The sequence below is a fragment of the Arctopsyche grandis genome, chromosome 5, assembly GCF_051622035.1.
Source record: "Arctopsyche grandis isolate Sample6627 chromosome 5, ASM5162203v2, whole genome shotgun sequence".
In the NCBI taxonomy this organism is placed as follows: Eukaryota; Metazoa; Arthropoda; class Insecta; order Trichoptera; family Hydropsychidae; genus Arctopsyche; species Arctopsyche grandis.
The window spans coordinates 11,894,817-11,914,984 of NC_135359.1; the positions used below are offsets into that span (position 1 = coordinate 11,894,817).

Consider the following 20,168-nt stretch of genomic DNA (forward strand, 5'->3'; position numbering starts at 1 on the left):
AAATTTAATAAAAAACAAATGAATGTTTACTATTAGATTGTTATGCCATGTTTAAGCTGTTTATATTACAAATACCGAGCGAAGCCGGGTAAAACCACTAGTACATTATAAATTTGAGATAATATTCAAATAGTGTTGACATAGTGGGTAGGATGGTTTTGCCAATTTGATGAGGAACCGTTTCAATTATGAAATCAAATAAATTAGCAAACTCTAATAGAAAACGATCGAGTCACAAATATCCCAGTCTAACCAGCAGTACTACAGAAATACTCCAGAATAAATTATTTTAAATCGAGGTTCACCCAGAGCCAGAACTCGGGAACCTCTTGGTTCTTAGCATTAATACAATTACCTTGCTAAACTGCTGACTATTTATGTAATTAGCATATCAGGAATATTTAGATTAAAAAAAATTCATAAATTCAATCAGTCTTGGTTCCAAATTGTACGCCTGTATATATGTATGTATGTATATATACATTGTATGTAGGTATACAAACGACGCTTAAAATTCTGATAAAACGTGAACATAAAATAATATTTATATCAATTAACATTTATTTTTTAAACAGTCAATTTTTTAGATATTCACACTAAATTTTCAATGTTAGTCAACTGGTAATTCACTAGTGCTTCCATACTAAGAATATTATACGATTTGCTTACAGTTAAAAGTTTTTTCGACGGAAACAACAGATTACGTGTTTCCGGTATTCCAATTTGTCGATATTCAATTGCAGTTCCACCGTTATAATATTTGCTTTAACAATACTGTATACGAGTCATTTTTACACCACAATAGCATGCACATTTGTATGTATGTATGTATGTATGTAGTGGTGTCATGCAAGGGAGAATCGGTCTGGAAAATGCAATTAGTTTTAAGCTATTCAATCAAATTAGATCGATTCACGGTTTTGATTAGAAGCCGAATGAATGTATACATATATGTATGTATATAATAGGTAGATGAAGCGTCGGTCAAGCGTGAAATTGAACTTGAAGCCTTCAACAAATCGTTTAATCAACGAGAACCCAATGTACGGCCACACTTAGCTACATAGTTCGCTCATAAACGCAATTTCTCTTGTAATGCAAAAAATAAGTATATTTTTTTGCGAAAAATGTTCATTTATTATATTTTTTTCGCATATGTGCACAAATATGTAGCATTGATATGTTCGCCACTGATTTCTGAGTGCAAAATTCAGGTATATATATACTGGAGATTATTTTAACCTATTTGTCTGGTAGCCTGCGCTCATCATTATTTTCATAGTTGGGTGGAATGTATGAATGGAATTTTAATCTTCTCTCTTCCATTTGGACTTCGCAAGGGTGTTTCGTATTTGCAACTGGTTCTTATATAATATATTAGTGCTGGCTGTAGTGGCAAGACATTCCCTACTATGTATTTTGTTTCTTGATACTTTTACTTTGTCTGCTATTATAATAATGCTATTGTTTTTTTATGATAATGCATAAATGTATTTTTTTCTCATCTAATTATATTTTTTCGACCATTGTGGTGCATTAGGGACTCCTGTATTGGCACGATGGTCCAAACTTAAACTTTAATAAATAAAAAAATTATAATACCTATATTATAAAGTGGCTGGTAATTTTTTTTCCTTACAAAATTAAGAAATATCAACGCCTTTTGATTCATTCAAAATTAAATATTTGAAGAATAGGAAGATGCGGCGTTAAAAGCACATCCATATTTCCCCTCTGTCGTTTCATTTTTGGAAGAAAAGTCGTGTCACGTCTCGCGTCACACGTGCTCATAAGTGGCTGGGATTTATAAGAAAGGAATCTGTGAATATTTAATATTCATAATACGATATTTTTTTCCTCCCCTTCCTCTCTTATGATTTGAATTACACAGAAGTGTGTCAACGTAATATTGATATTACCTGACAATGCAATACGTAACAACACATTATTCATATCTAAGGGAAAGCAGTATTCAAAATCAATATTGATTTAACAATGTTGTTGCTTCGAAAATTGTATTACAATTTATTCCATAAAGAATATACTTTTTCAATCGTTAAATTACATTATCTGTCGTTTTTTTAGGCTCAATTATTTAAAATAATACATACACATTATTTATTTACCTGTATCAAAATCAGACAGTTTAAGACAGACAGACGACAGCATCCCAACTAAACCAAGCTAATTTTTAAATGTAAAAAAATAATTAATTTGATTTGTTTTCCGCGTAAAGGTAAACATTCGAAGCCTAACGAACTCTCGGAAACCGAAAATAAAATATTTAAAAAAGCAAAATTCAAGGCTTGGATTTCCCGTTGTATTTTGAGAAAAAAATGTTTGAAAAGGACGAAATTTGAATGATTATCCTCGACGAGGGTAAATATAGAGGGACCTCATTGAAAATTAAGCTGTGCCGTGCAAAAAGGACCCTCTTTGTAATTCGGATGCTAATTAGAGTACGTATATATTTTATTTGTATTATATTTACGGATACAGATATCTGTGGTTTGGTTCTAAAATAGCCGATTGAATTTTACTTTCATGTCTTAAAACCTTTTATTGGCTACGTTGTAATTACTCAAATTGCTAATGCCTGACTAATTAAACGTGATTAGACTGTTATACATTTTACAATTACGTTTACGTTGAGAATAAATCGATATTAATTAAAATGCATGTAAAAAATAAAATCGGAAGAAATCGAAATTTAGATTTTTTTTCTCTCTCCCAAAGCCGAGTGACCCAAATGAACAGATTTATTTTTCCGAACCTTTTGGGAAACTAATTATCCATGAAAAGTTTATTGACAAAACAGGTACACGTCATTTATTCGGAAGAAAGTTAATTTAGCCTACAAAAGTTTCGTTTCATTTGGACCGTCACGTGTTACTCCAATAATTTCTATTGAACCACAAATTGCGAACACGAGGGCTAAAAGCGAATTATAGTCGTGTGAAATTCGTCTACGAAGTTTATTTCAGGGTGACCAAACGCTTTCGTCCTTTATTTGTACCGAATTGCCAGTAAAAGTTATTACCATGTTTGAAACCATTAAATAAATAAAACGACCTTTTACGGATTAATACTATTATTCCGTAGAACTATTTTATATAATGTACCAATTAGTATATGTATGTTTGTATGTATTTATGTACATAGGTTTATTCCAAAAGCCCCATGTCATACATATGTAAATATTTTAGTGTGTTTCAGAATTAAATACTTATTTTATATGCAAACAAAGATGAATGTATAAAAACATTGTTTAATATCTATAATATTTCATTTATTTGTTACAGGTAAATAATCTACAAGCTTTTGAGTACTTCAATCTTCAATAACAACATATGAAAAAAGTTTTATGTAAGTGCGTAATTCCGTATGCATACATATATAAATTAATCGATCTTTATATGAGCCGTCATATTTAAAAGAGGCGGAAATCCAATTTTCAGTTCCAAATCATTATTTCTGTTTAATTCACAAATTATTATGACTTATTGTAATTCGATATGTCTAGAATCTTGGAAAAGCAGAATAAACGTATTACAGGCCACCGGTATTTTTTTTTTTAATATTTTGTAACGCAAATCATTATTTATTATTTAATGTTTTGTGAAATATTTCTCGAAATGAAGAAAAGTTGACTTATGCCACTCTCAAATATAGCGGCTCATGTATGAAGCTAAAAATCCTAGTTCTGAAATTATTAATGAGCTAAATAATCGATAAAAAAAATCCTAAAACTTCATCATCTGAATCAAGTGATAAAACGAAAAAAAATGCATATTATTAATAATATTACACTAAGGCCGTAATTTAATGGGACACGTTTATTACAAGATATGATCACTATTTCAAAACATTACAGCGATAAAATTGGCTTTACTTCAAATTCATACCGAGTTCTAATTTATCGCAACTAATTCAAGTCGTGATTCAAATAACTGTCAGATTTAACTGATGCAATATGAGGCGTTTAAGCATTATCTTTCATGTTCATTATAATCCGAATAAATCATTTACAATATGCAGTGGGACGAATCTTCCATTAACTTTATAGCGAAATATTAATACATCTAAAAATAGTAATAGTATTAAGTAGTATAATAAGTAATTCAACATTTGTGTATAGAGTTGCTGATATCGTTTAGGCTATATTCAACAAATAACCTATTTCAAATTTAAAAAAAAAAGATTTATCAATCTGTACACACATACATGCATATAGCCAGCAGTATGGCTCAATGGTAGCGTGTATGTTTCGCACCAAGTGATCAGTGGGTTCGATCCGCTATACTGCTGGTTAGATTTGGGTATATTTGTGACTCCAAATCGATCGTTTCTTATCATAGTTTTCCAATTTTATCTGATCATTGTTGAAACTGTTCCTCAAAATTGGCAAAAAATTATCTTTCCTGTTGTCACAATTCTTTTGTATTTATGTACAATTTTTGTATGTACAATTTGTAAAAAATATGTGCAAATCTAAATCTATAGATGTCTCAGTAGATTAATTTAGCTTCTCGAAATACAGTGATTTCTGTAATAATAAAATTCTGCATTGTTTGTAATTAATTGTACAGGAAGGCTCATTGGGGTCTTCCTGTTAAGCCTTCCTGGTATATATTACAAATACGGTTTATATTACAAATACCGAGCGAAGCCGGGTAATAAAGCTAATATTTCATAAAATTCGTTAATTTTTTGTGTTCAAATCAAAGGTCTATTATTTTCAAAATAATCTCAGGAACATGAAAAAAATGATTTTCTTAAAAAAAAACGCTTCCACCATACAAAATCAATGCAAGCGCGGCGCGCTTTGTATGGGGACTTTCTAGCGAAACGGAGACTTCGGATTCTCGTTAATCAGTTAAAACTCATGAAAATCGACCCAAATTAAGCTTCAATAAGTGAGTATATTGAGACAAATCGATTAGTTGGAGGCACAGGTTATTTTTTAAAATCATTTTTTTTATTTAACATTCCCTTAATATTTTATTTTTATTTTTATTTTACATATATACCAGGAAGGCCTTACAGGTAAATCCCAATGCGCCTTCCTGGCCAATTACAAATACAAATGCAGCATTTTTATTATAAGTCGTTGAATTGCGAGACAATGAAAAAACTCGCAAATTAACGAGACATCTATGAATTGTACATAAATTTTTATTGAACGTCAATCAAATTTCAAATAGTGGTGACATAGTAGGTAGGAAGGATTTTTAGCCAATTTTTTTTCCGGGAACCGTTTCAACAATGAAATCAGAGAAAATTGGCATACTCTGATAGGAAACGATCAACCTGGAGTCACAAATCCAGGTCTGACCAACAGCATACTCTGAAAAATTCATTTTCATTCAGGGATTGAACCCGGCACCTTCTTGACGGTAAGCAGAAGCTTAACGTCCGAGCTATGCTGCTGGCATAATGACGAAAGTTATCCATTAAGTCGCTAGTACACATGATCCCAGCCTTAGAATCGTTTCAGAAGTACATTTGAACGCAAATGATTCGCTAGTCATGGTTCATTCATGCAATGACCATGGGTTTATTTGTATTTGTGGTGAAGGGAGAGGGTTGGGTGAAATGAGAAGTTAGACTGTCGGTATTTATACAGGGTGAGACGATAGATTAGCTTAATTGTTAGATAGCGGTCTTGGTATAATTGCGCAAGCGCGAGGACGAACGGTCTCGAGTCATTAAGGCCAGTGCATGAATATGCAAGCGGCGCAACCGATCCTATGCAAATGAGCCATCAGTGCAAGTGCATCGTGAACCAATAACGACACCCGACCTCGAATTCATTGTCTCGCGATTCCCCTCTCTCAATTCTCTCAACTAACTCAATTTCATTCACATACTGTGTCTCTCCATGGTAATGTCTCGATTTGGATGGGGGCGTTCGTCGAGAGTTGGTATAATTTATCGTGGGGACACCCCTGTACGTTTAGGGTGACCGAGATCGAGAATGGACTTCCGGACAACTCTACAACTTTCATACATATGTACATATATACATACATACATGAATAAAGATGTGTATTTTTGGTAAGAACTAATGGTAATAAAATGAATTGCATAGACTTTCGCGTTTTTTCCAGCTGTGATAGGCGTAGCTCAATGTCAGTGTTAATTCGTACTTATTATTTCAACAAGTTTCTCCTACATTTCTTCAAATATGGGAATCACCGTTATCGATCACTCTCAAATCTATGTCATTACAAGAATAAAATATCAACGAAAACTCTTCAGGGGATGAGTTTTGCCCTAGATCAATACAGCATACATACATATGTAGATTAGGCATGCTGGCGTTTTTTTAAGTGTTAAACTATACAAGTAAAAAAGCACTTTGTGTGTCTGCACTTTAAATTTTTGCTTGTGTCCTATTTACTCGTATAAATGTACATAAGCACATATTTATATGTATTAAATATTTCCGGTATAACGAGGAGAAACAAGACAGTCCAAATAATTGGGAAGAATGCGCTAAAAACAGGCTAAAAAAGTGCTTGATGGTATCCAAGATAATGTAAAAAGATACAAGTAAGGCCAGAAGTAAGATGGTGGAAGAAGTATGGGAAATGTGTGGGGCTAGAATTTTAAATGTATTGAAGTTGCTCAGAAATAATTGGAAGCGTGTTGTAGCGCCATCATCTAGAAATGGATGACGAATGGTGATGACCTTGACGAATTCACATTACTTAATTCATCCATCTGATCTCACACATTTTTCTGATTTCATCCAACCATCTCCCCTGTAGCCTTCTTAGCACCCTTTTACATTATTTCGGGTACCATTTAAGCACTTCTTTCGTCCATCTATCATCCGTTTTTCTAGCTACGTGATCCGCTCATTGCCATTTCAATTTCTTTACTCTCACCATTACATCAACCGTACAGCATAGAGAGTTCCATACTTCTTTGAGTGCACTGGACTTTTTGCAACATTCTGGCGTTCAATGCCCAACTTTTGTTAGAGATTTTAATTCTTTCGTTTTTTTCTTTAACTTTCATTTAAAGAACTTTTTTTTATCTATTTTGTCAAACTTTTTCAATGTGTGTTCATTTAATGATTTCAAAATCTTAACAAATGAATTTGTATACTTTTTCAATGTGAATGAAAAATAAGAAAAAATAAATGCATAAATTAATTTGGCTCGCAAAATCCCACACAGCGACCACCCAAAGTCTCATTAATTCATTCTGAGGAATCAGATCCCTTTTGATTTTACGAATAAAATTAAAAAAAAAGTCAAATGTAAGATGTACAAAATAAACAAATTGTCTGAAATATTATCACTTCTTCAAAATAAAACTCATGTTAAGATTTAATTATAATGTATGCAAAGTGATTACTAATTATAACGATTGCAATTTGGCATAACCAGAATAACCTGCTTCGGTATTCAACTGACATTTAATATCATTCCGATATCGATTATATGTATGTATAGGTACATTGTATTATAAACCAATCACCGAATTGACCAAATAATTATACATTGTGGTAGTTTGTTAAATCAACTTAGACAAGTTTTAAATCAAATAATAATTTATTTCAGAGAGTGATTAAATAAACAAGTTTTAAATAATTTTAAAGCGACATTGTAAAACAGACAGTGTTAGATTCATAAAGGAATAATTTGAAATATTATAACATTCGAATGAAATATTATGGTTATTGCGTTCACGAATGGTTATATGAAGTATAGAAATGTTTGACGTGAATTATTTAATATATTATTTCAATATTAAAAATATTAATTGAATTTCTATATTGTGGTTGAATTTCAATGTATCTTTTTAGCGTTTTATACTTTTGCAGTGTACTTTTTGCTTATTCTGAGTCTGCAATATATTGACATTGACTTGCAACAGTCTAATGCGTTCGTCATGGTCATACTTTATGTGCATTTAGACCGCTGTCGAGCATAATTAAGTGGTACAGTGACAATTCGCGTGACCTGTTGTTACGATAAATTCCTTGCGCCTCGACACACAATGAACTCACCCTATTTATAGATATCTCTGTCTATCTCAGAACACTGTTTCTCAGACTTTCACTGCTAAATCACGTCCTTTCATTTTTATACATTCGTTTTTGTTCCGCAACGTAGGATTCCGAAAAGGATTCGACCGAGGAAAGTGGAGCTTTTCTTTAATTACGAATAGAAGGAAAAAGTGTTTTAGATCGCACAGAGATTCAGCGGAAAGCTTAACGCCTTTGGTATTGGCAGCCGCAAGGAGGCAATCCTAGCTAGATTTACGACAGGACTAAATAAAGGAGTGACGGCAATTAAGAGCGTAGTAAGGTATACATACATACATATATACATACTATGCCAGATTGTGTATATCCAGTTGGACTACTGCTAAACGACTCGTTACTGTATTGTCTGAGACCACGGGATGCGAATTAAAAGGTCGTCTGTTATTAAATATCGCAGTCTTTTGTTCGACTGACATAACAATTTATTTTCAAACACATTCTAAAAAAATCTCGTAGGAGGATTTAGTATTACCGATGTTATAAATTTGATTAAAAGTTTTCATTTTCAATATCGTGTGATTTTAGTAAGCCGAGAAAGGCTTAACAATAATACGAACATTTGTGAATTTTAATTATTTTTCATCAGCCTGTTGTTATACTTTTCGATTTGGTTTGAAAATATTCATTACAAATTACAACTAATTTTACATTCAAAGGATAATATCAACGAATTGTTTTTAGACGATATTTGCATAATTTGATTAAAGGCGATGATTTCTATAGCATTTTCTGAAAGCAATGCTTACATTACAATAAATGTTTTGCAAACTTTCTCCAAATATCTACCTTTGAATAATGAATAGGATAAATCCACATAAATAATATACAGATATATAATTTTGATTTACCTCTCTTAAATAATATCATGTGTTTTTGTATGTATAATAACAATAACATATACAATGAATAATATCAATAAATTTTAAATCCCACACGTATGTACCTACGTACATAAAATATTTTTTGTATTTCCATTGTTCGTCACAATTGAAAGGATCACCTTTCTTTTGTGGCCATAAAACAAACAGCATATTAATCAAAACTGAAAATTAATATCGATGAATAAGATCATACCCACGTTAATTCTAATGTAATAATGTATATAATACATACATTCATTCACGACCACATGCACGGTTGCTCTCTGAACTAGTGCAAATTTATCCAGTGTGAAGCATTACTATTCCATTTTACGGATGACAGACTTTCGTTGATTACTCGTGTGAGATAACTCATTCTAGTTCCTCATTAAATAGATATATTGTATGACTATATTTAAATAGGCGCCGTCAAAAATCACGGAGACAAAATCGCTTGGACAAAACCGCGCAGCGACAAAATCACGCAAACTAAAATAGCGCGGCGACAAAATCTCGCAACGCACATATAATCAAATATAAACAAGAAAATAATGTAAAACAATTTAAATTAATCAATCAAAAGTACACTTTCAAAATAAATAAACAATTCATATCATTTTCTGGAATATATTTGTTTATATATGCGTTGCGTGATTTTGTTTCCACGATTTTTTGGAAATTTTTTCATCCAAGCGATTTTGTCCAGCGCAGTTTTCTCGTGACACTATTTAAATTTATAAGTACATACATATATCATAGTATTATGTGCTAAGTTTAATTAATAATGGATATACTATAATAATAAGAATAATTCAATGATTTAATGAAAGAAAACCTATGTAACTTATTAATAATTATCAGATTAATCATTCTTATATTAACTATATTTCAATTGGGCGGCAAGGATGCTTATACCTACGAAAAATGGTTCACTATTATCAATTGCTTATTGTACTACAAAGCAAGAGAGTAAAAACAAGGTTGATAGCCGCGCAATTTTGGTTTGCGCGATTTAGTCGCTGCGCGTTTTTTTCCAAACGATTGTGTACCTCGCGGTTTTGTCGTGACACCATTTAAATTAATAAATACATACATATATGTATTATGAGCAGACTTAAGTGACCAAGATGCTTTAACCCACTAAAAATAGTTCACTATTGTCAATTACAATTTTCAACCTTTTTTGCTCTCTTGCTTTTATAGGACAATAGCAATTTGCAGTAATGAACCAGTTTTTGTGGGTGTAAGCATCCTGGCCGCCTAAGTCTGATTATAAGACTTGTTCGATTTTGATAAAGCTGACGTTCTTTTGTATTATCAATGAAAAGTTTGAATATTCCATTTGAATATTCCAAATTACACATATTAATATGTGCTTATGCTAAGTTTGTATGTGAATTTAGTAGGTACATATATTGTGTGTGTGCAAGTATTCGCCGAAGTTGTATCAAAATCCAGAGCATTGTTTTCGTGGGTTTATTTTTAAGCCACAATCCTACTAGGCCTAGGACCTTTTGGGAACGCGATTGTTGACTTCGGGCATATCGCAAACGACCATAAATATAAATCACGTTAAGTCCCTCTCCGAGTGCTTAAAGTTGAAGATGTTCTCAGTGTTAACGCAATCGATGTAAATTTCGAAAGTTTAACTGCTACTCAGAATCCTTTAACTGCAGTCTAGCGGCTTACCGCGAAACAGGGCTGTATTCGGATTCGCAAGTTTCTATCCATAATATTATATTAAATGTCACGAATCAATACTTTATCGCAATCATATAAAATTTCAATGTCCATTCATATCGTAAGCATAAAGTTTCATACATTACATTCTGGGAAAATTCATATTTTTTGTTTGTATATTAAAATTACATATTTTAACATGTCGCAAGACAACATATGTCATTAAAAGGCAACGTCAATTTCACTGTCTTTTTCAGCAATTCACTATCCACTACTAAATGAAGCCATCCAACACGCTTCCATTCATCTCGGTTTTGGGCAACTCTATGTACATATATGACATTCCTTGCACCCTTTTACATTCTCTCGGGTATAGTCGAGCACTTCTTTCTATATAGTATATATCGTCCCCTGCTCATTGCCATTTCATCTCTTTACTGTTTCTATTATATCAACTACCCTCTCACCATTTTCTATCTCTCCTCGTTATGACGAGCATACAACGTTTCATACTTCATTGAGAGACATTCCCCTTATTATTTTTAAAATATTTTAATCAACGTTCTATCCAACGAAGAATCCTATAAAATCTAATCTTATCTTTTTAATTACAATTTTAGTGTATTTTTATGCCTTGGTAAATATCTTTGGATATTATTTAAACATATAAATTATAATGAAATTTTCATTATTCCCTTCTCCCCTGTTGTTGATGTAAATGTATTTAAATTTAAAATCTTTGAACCAGTTACAAATTAATGAGTAACGGATATAAATACAATTATAATAATAACAGGAATATCAAATATTGGTTTGCAGTTTAATCCAGAAATTTAAGCAAATATATGTACATATCAGTGGTGTGACGTGATTTTTAGTTTTTGAATTATAATAATTTGTTTTGAAGTGATGATTATAATTTTTCATGTTTGTGCTAAAATAAATATCCTACGGTAGTAAATAGTATACGGCCATTCTTAATAACGTCATTATCTTCTAAATAATTTGTTGAACAATCAATCCAAAATGCAAAATTCCAACGCCATATTTGCTTGGCCTTATTTATTTCCGTGCGTTCCACACGGATGTTCTATGAAGGAACTGTTTCGCGATCCGAGTCCCTTGCCATATTTTTACTCAAAAAGATATTTGTAAATATGTGTTATTTTAACAACAAAAATATAGTTCAGAATGATATTTGATAGACACAAGTCGGAATATTCTTAATGAAAACTCCATAAATACGAGTAAATTCAAAAATGTTTTGTCTTCGACAAAAATCCCTATACATAACAATTCACCAGTACCATAAAGGGAACAGAATTGAGATGGTGAGTCCATGCAAGAAAATGACACGGCGGACCATACTATAAAAATCCATGGTACGCCCCGTTGTACTGACTCAAAATTCGTTTTATCAACTTTTCGTCTGCTTAAGCAGGAGTTTGTATATATTTTTTTTTGTATACATGTATGTAACGAGACATATTGTGATCATTCATAGATTTTTAAGGTACTAACACAACTTAAAAATATTTTAAAAAATTTTTAAAAATCAATTCCTACTATATATTTTTAACAGTTACTGTGTATCTAGTAAAATAAGTATTTCACTATGTAAAACATTTTCGTATATGTGTTTTGTATATATACAAACTCGACTACGAAATACACTGAAAAAATTAGGAAAAAAGTCTTGAAATATTGTAAGTTGGTGTAACGAGGTAGTCCCATATATGTATGTATGTATAAACTTAGTTATGCCTATATAATAAATTCTAAATCAAATTTTGAAACCTTAATTATGTTATGTCATCCATTTATAGTGAACTAAACGCTTTTCAAGCATTGATTTTAACGTTTCACCTGAAAATTGGGGTTCTCTTTCGGCCGCGGTATAATAGCAAACATCTTTCAGAAGCGTTCTGGTTTTGATAGTTTTCGGTCGAATCGATTTTCCAGCATAATTCTGTACGATTTGGGCCAATTACAAGGGTGCAAAGGCCGGCCAGGGGGCTTAATGACAGAACGGCAAATGGCAAACGCGACGATTAGCGCCACAGAAACGCCATTTCGTAATATTGGCCTTTAGCACACGATACACCATCCAATCGCTTTATATGATATCGCCAATTGCCGATTTCATTTTACAATTCCGTGTAATTGATTTTTCATGCCTATTATATGTACATACATTTGAGAATATACACGTACTTTCCCAACTCGTAGATGCGAGTTTAGTTTCGTTGACGTGGACGATATCTCTTCCAGTCAGGAAGGAAGGGTGGATTATTTCCGTCGGCCTTTGGATAACCCCTTTGCTTCCGGTTCTGTTTACCTTTGACGTTGTCTATACGACGAATCAGACGCTAAGTCGTTAAAGCTAGAAATTTATATACGTAGGAGTGGGCAAATTTAAATCACCTTATTTAACCAGCGCATTCAACTTTAAAATGTATCATAAAACATTTTAATGTCTGTTAATGTTAAGTGCCTTCTTCGAATGAATCGTGTTAGTCTGATATTAAATTACTAACGTTCTGAAATTTATTTTTGTATGATTAAGTTTCTTATTAAATAATATCTCGTGGAAAATGGTCGTATAAAATGAGCACGGCATGAAAAATATTCCCAGCTTACAAATATTTTATGTTTGTACTTACATATATATATGTATGTATGTATCTAGGTATAAAATAAAGATTTAGTTTCTTTTAAATATTTTTATAAGAATTTTGACTAAAGCAAGTAAACTACCTTAAGCTGAAAACATTCAATATTTTTAAGACGCTTTATTTTGTCTAGCTCGAAATAAACGACACATTTCATAAATTTTTGAATACAAATTGATACATAATAAAATATTCATGTACATCTAATATATAATTTCGAAAGAAACTTTGTAAGCTTCAATGTATGTATGTATGGTTTGAATTCGTGACGTTATTGAAAAATTCTAATTTACTATGACGACGATTTCGATTCCGTTTTCAATTTCCATTCCAAGTTCCGGATCTAGGTTTCTTTTTTAGTTCCAAATCCCGATTTCTATTTCAGTTCTGGTTCCGGATTCCTGTTTCAGTTCCGGATCCCGATTCTTTTTTAAGTTCCAGATCTGGAATACTGTTTCAGTTCCGGATCCCGAGTCCTTTTTCAGTTCCGGATTAGGATTATTTTTTTAGTTCCAGTTCCCTTATATGTATATAAAAAAAAACATTCGTTGCGTGTGTAATTCATTTCTGATTGGCTGTCTTTAAATTTTTTTTTCGATTCAAATAAATTTAATAAATAAAAAACAAATGAATGTTTTCTATTACATAGATAAGCCATGTTTAAGCGGTTTATATGATAAATACCCAGCGAAGCCGGATAAAACCACTAGTATTATTTATTTTGACATATTTGAAAATCTAAATCACAATATCATTTATAAATGTGAGATTTTTTATTAAATACATATGCATGTACATAATCATCATTATTTACAGCCATTTATCATCCACTGCCATATGAAGGCCTCTCCAACACGTTTCCATTCGTCTCTGTTTTGCGCTCATCCACTCACCCCACACATTTTTCTAATTTCATCCACACATCTTCGTTGAGCCCTTCTTTTCACCCTTTTAAATTCTCTCCTTTATCGTATTTCTCACCCACGTATTCCATTTTCTATTCTGTTTCCTTATTCCCAGTATAAAGCATTCCACACTTCTTTAACTTTATGGATTTTGATTTTGTTTAACATTTTCATATACATATGTATGTATATATGTACATATATGTAGGTATTTTCAACTACTACTAAACTCAGCAAAGTTGCCTTCCAAGACTAAATATTCTGCAGAGCATATCTCTACAGTACTTCGATTGATATTTCAATAATTTATTAAAATTTTTTGAGACAGCGCAGTCTGAAATTTCAGCACACGATGTCACATTGCATTCATATACATAAAAGTAAACTCAAAAGCCCGTATGCGGAAAGCTCGTAACTTACTGGGCGGGTCGCAATAAAATTTCACACGCGCCAACTTGACACTCCTACTTGCCACTACTGCTCTGCACATTTTCTTTTCTTTTCTGTTTTTCTACACAGACAAACACACCGTAGAGACAGTGTTAGTGTGTGGCTATATTCGCCTGGAATTATTCTCAGCCAGAGCAAAATGCTAGCCGGTGCACCCCAAGGACCAATATTATTTTGAACGGTCGTCGCCCGCAAATAAAACCGACCGTAAGATATACGACGCCACTCGACCACTTTACAACTGACTAGTATTAAAAACTTTTCACTTCTCACCCCCTGTATATTAAATTTTGCGATTTTCAACTTAGGGGCATCGGAGAATTTTAATTAATTTCTATTTTTGAATTTAAAATAGGCCGAAGAAACGAGGGGAAAACATCGGAATTTTCTTTCGTTCTGCTATATGTATGTATACGCCTTGTCGACTTGATCGAATACCTTTTTGTTTAATTAAAATACATAAATGAATAAACATTTTCTCATATAAAAAAAACTTCTTAGAAATAAAATCTTTAATTCATATACATATAATACGTATACACACATATTTTCAAATCGCTTGTAAAAATTGGTGACTCTAATCTTTTATTGTATTTATTTGTTCATTATTCGTATTTTTCTTATATTGGCTGGGCTTCAAAAATTTTTATATTGCGTTTCTCAGTATCAACATTATCTTGTTTAAGTGCTTAAGGCTTTATTTGAAACGCTCAATTGACATTTTCATTAAAATTTATTATTCATAAAAATATTATTAAAATTTTATGTGGAATCATTGATTTCTACTATATAATACATATACATAGTTACACGTAATATATACATTAAATAAATGATAGTTACTAAAAAAAAATACCAACTCTATATTCATACGTATTTACATATCATTCAGATGGATAGAATATAAATTGTGTTCAATAAATCAAAAGGATATGATGAATGTTTCATATCGTTGCTTAGTTAGTATTTTATGTAACTTATATCGAATATTTCATTTTAACACAGTTTTATCTTCAATGTGCAATGTCATAATAAATTGTTTTCTTAAAGTGAATTACAAGGGAAGTTTTACATTGCGATGTTGTACCGTAACCTAATAAAAATTGCAGGTCTGTGCATTATGCGACCTGGGAAACGGTGGGAAAATATACGTAAAGTAGTTTTTCGCACCTTCGTGAGCATATATGTACATACATACATATATAAAACATATTTTCTGTTGAAAGTTTAGTGGCTACCATCTGTTATATGATAAAGTGGAGAAGAAAGCTAAAAGTTCAAAAAGTTAACGCAATGAAGGAGTGCGCCCGCTGTTTATTTTCGCTTCCGTGAAAAACTTGATAATTTCCACTCGCTAATTTGTACAACACTAAATGTAATATGAACGTATACATATGCATGTATGTATATTACTTGAGCTTATGTATGTATTATGTAGGTATACCTTAGTATTTATTTTTATGTCATTTAATGTTATATATGCATAAGATATATTTTTTATTTACATATTCCTGAACATCTAGAGATTATTAATTCCGTTTTTATATATTTTAAGACTGTTATACATTATTTATATTTGTGAGTTTTAGAATGAAATTAGCTGTGAGGAAGTGCCTTTGAAAGTCATTTGAAGAAAGCCCCATAAATAGGAGGATCGTTGATGGTTTCATTGGTCTTCGATATCTTCGACTAGCCTTTGAACTTTCTTTGCCTTTTCATTTCAATAGGTAAATTTAAATGCATTGAAACGATAGACTCGAAAATCGACCAAGAGTCGCCTTTTTAAATATTCGTGCCGAGATTATTTCAATTTTCATTCTACATATATAATACTAAGGATATACATATAAATTCGTTAGATTGTATAGGTACATAAAGTATATAAATTAAGTCATCTCTTATATGAAAAATAATACATAGATACGTTAGATTTTTTATTATAATTTAATTTTTATTTCAAGCCATCGTTTGAACTCTCCTTTCCCATTTGCCTAATGACCGGCAATTTGAGAGGTATGTGAGGCATTTATTCCAACGGTAGGGTACTCTCTTTAAATTGAATGTGACGCCCTTTGATGGAGGTATCGATGTTTAAAATGCAGCACACGATATCGCATTTAACATTAATTCGTTTAAAAATAAAAAGCAAAACTTTGTCGGACTATAAGAATTGGTAGTGGCTAAAATATGTATGTTTCATGTATACATATATGTATGTACAATGCGAAAATTGTATATTACCAATGTATACATAGCATATAAGTTCTTCTAAATTGTAATATAATATTGTGTTAAGAGATTTCTAGCACACATTTATATATTCCAATAAAGCGCAAAATTCTAGCGCTTAGTGAATTTTTATTCACGACGAGGCGTAGCACGGAAAACCCTTTATTAAAGGCATAATTGTTTCCATTAATTATGTTTATATTATATTGCACGAAGATAGGGAAAATTTTGCCAAAATTTCACACTCGGGATATTAAATATACATATGTATGTGTGTATGTACAAATATACGAAGTGTGAAATTATTATATAGACGAGTGCGTGCATCAAACACGTTTTACGAGATGAAATGTTTTGTTGTTTGAAATAAAATTCAAAAAAATCGGGGCAAAATGCAAATCGACATGTTGATTTCGTAAAGGCGCCTCTGAAGCTATTTATCCGAAAGCTATAAATCTTCCCGCTCTCGCCTAGAGAATTAAATGCAAAGCTTCGAAGATTACAAAGTCAATGTTTTTTGATGAGACGGGATCTTGAGTAACTCTTTGGAAAATAAATTATTTATGAATCGAAAATCTGTTACAACCAATAGGCTTTCGCCGATTTAAATCCGATCAAACATATTACTATAGGTGCTTTGAAAACCGATATTTTACACATCATAAATCGCACGTGTCACATTAGTTTAAAAAATGACGAATTTATATACATACATACATATGTACATTTATATATATACATACAAATGTACGAATTATATAAATATGTATATGCATACATACATATGTAGATTTCCAAGTGCATACATACTAGTTTATTGATTTATATTCTGTCACATTAAAATCGGAACAGTATTTTTCTTGTGTATAATACATACATATATGATTAGTATTACTATATCGATTTGAATTGATAATAAACATCTGTTTGTAACTAATATAGGATTAAATGTATATTGTTATCGATACATAACCCTTGATTTTATTTCCATGCAGTTGCAAATTCAATTACAGCATCGCTTCAATTAAGTGCTTCGTATAGTAACCAAGTCATTAATTACCGATAAATTACTTGTTTTATGTTATTTTTAACGAGTTAATTGAATAATTGACAAACAATTTCTGAACATAATCGACTCGAATTAAAGCGTACTAATAACTTCGGAAAGCACTCTAATTTACAGCCGCACCAATTATGTCCGGTTATACTTTACGACTGCAATAACCGGATTAGGGTGGTCTTGCGGCCCAATTGCAGCCCAATTATCCGGTCATTTCTTTTACGATCTTCACTCTTTTTCCTCGGCACGGGGAGGGCAGATCGAGAGATTATCTCACCGTAGAGATGATAATCTCCCGATCCGTGTGGACCCGTACCGCGATAGTAGAGATACTTGCGGGCCCATTGTGGTCCACTTAAAACTCTGCGGGACACGTTTATTCAATTAGAAAGCCCCCTTATGTCGTCGTTGTAGACTTATCTTCGATCTAAGCTCACTTTCAGCTAATAATATGTGTGTGTAAAACGTTAAGTGGTCCGCTTTTGTGCTCTTATAATTTCATATTACGACTTTGTTGCACAATCTAGCCGTTACATCCATAGATCATCTCCGACGATACACACCCACAAATCTGGCCGATCCATCAAGAATTCTTAAACGAATTATATAATCCCTTATCAATGAAATGTAATTCAGATTAACCTATCTCCGAATTTTTGTATCAATCTCTTGAATATTTCATTATACCTGTATGTATATAGATTTTACCTATACATACGTAGGTACTTTGTTCATGCGCAATTATAAAAATGGATATATTGAAAATGTTGCATGTATGTAGGTATTTATCGCAAACATTAAGCAATTGAATTCAGGAAATTATTTATTTCTATCAAATACAATATTGTGTCATCTCGTTATATACTTCGTATCATATTATAAATTTCCATATAAATTAACGTGCGTTGAAGAGACGGATATCAATTTATTACCCGTATCTCGTGTAACTAATTTTCAACCCTCTCTGTCTGAAAACGAACACTACCTATACTTATTTGTTTAGCAGTTTAACGCGCTCGTGTAGGTTTACTACCTGTTTTAGTTTCGAAAATTATTTAATTTGAAAAAATGTGCATTAAAAAAAAATTCCTTTCTGAGAAAATTTTATTGCTGATTTTTAATTAATTTAGTTTAATTATATTTTAATTTAAACATGAAAGTAAATATATGTATCGACATATCGCTTATCGGAAATTATAAGAATATTCAATCTATATGTATGTATTAAACAAACTAATTTGATTTTTGTATTTTCGCTTTCAATGGTTGATACATATATTATTAAAATTTGTTGGTGTATCTTATTACAATAAAAATATCATACACTTGGATTTTATTAAGAATGAGAGCTTACATTTATCCTTATACATAAAATAACTTATACATATCTAATATCATATATGAGCCGTTACATTTGAAATTGGGGAAGCTCAATTTTCAGTTCCAAAAACACTGTTTCCGTTTGATTTAATTCACAAATTGATATCACTTCTTTTAACTCGATATGTCCAGAATCTCGGAAAAGCAGAATTAACTTATTACAGGCCACCAGTATTTAAAAATATTGTAAAACACAAAGCATTACATTTAATATTTTGCGAGATATTTCTCGAAATGACGAAAAGTCAACTTCCGCCACTTTCAAATATATCGGCTCATATATGTGTATGTATGTATGAACTAAAATTGTAGTATATGTACATATCTATATTATATTATTTTAAGTTCAAAAATTATAACCAACCATGGCTTGCCTTATAAAAATTTACATTTATATCTGAGTGACAAAGTTTTACTTATACTTTCTTCAAACTTTGAGTCAAAATTTTCCTCCATCGTTTTCCACATTTTCTTATGTTCAACATACAAATGTATGTATTTATATACATGTAATAAATACGTATATACATAATATATGAATAATGTGAAATATATTCGGAAATATATGTATATGTATACTGATGATAATTTAGTGATTTTCCATCCATTTTTCTTCATGAAGCCGTAAAAAAATCGCATTCAGCGAAAGATAACGGGGTGCAAGTAAAAAAAATGCTTTCTTAAAGGCTAATCTCGGCTAAGTTATCCGACCGCACGCCCCTTGTTTCGTCTTTGAGCTGCCAATTTTTTTTCAAGCTTTAGGGTCCATCGGAGAGAGAGATCAGCACTGGGCTGTCACTATCAAGAGAGAGCCTCTCGCTATTACGCTATCTTTCACTTTGTCCCTGTGATGAATGATGATTAGCGCGT

General features: G+C 31.7%; 1 protein-coding gene across 2 annotated transcripts in view; it reads left to right on the forward strand.

Annotated features, from left to right (window-relative positions):
* Nucleotides 1–20,168, forward strand: part of LOC143912087 (uncharacterized) — a 127,903-nt gene that overhangs the window by 92,062 nt on the left and 15,673 nt on the right. The window contains exon 2 of one of the 2 annotated variants that reach the window (XM_077431261.1): nt 3,303–3,772. The exons of the other annotated variant lie outside the window; for it this stretch is intronic. Within the exon in view, the coding sequence (XP_077287387.1) occupies nt 3,303–3,310 (8 nt within the window). The 3' untranslated portion in view covers nt 3,311–3,772. Of the gene's footprint in view, nt 1–3,302; nt 3,773–20,168 lie in introns of those variants that run through there. 2 annotated transcript variants of the gene reach the window in all.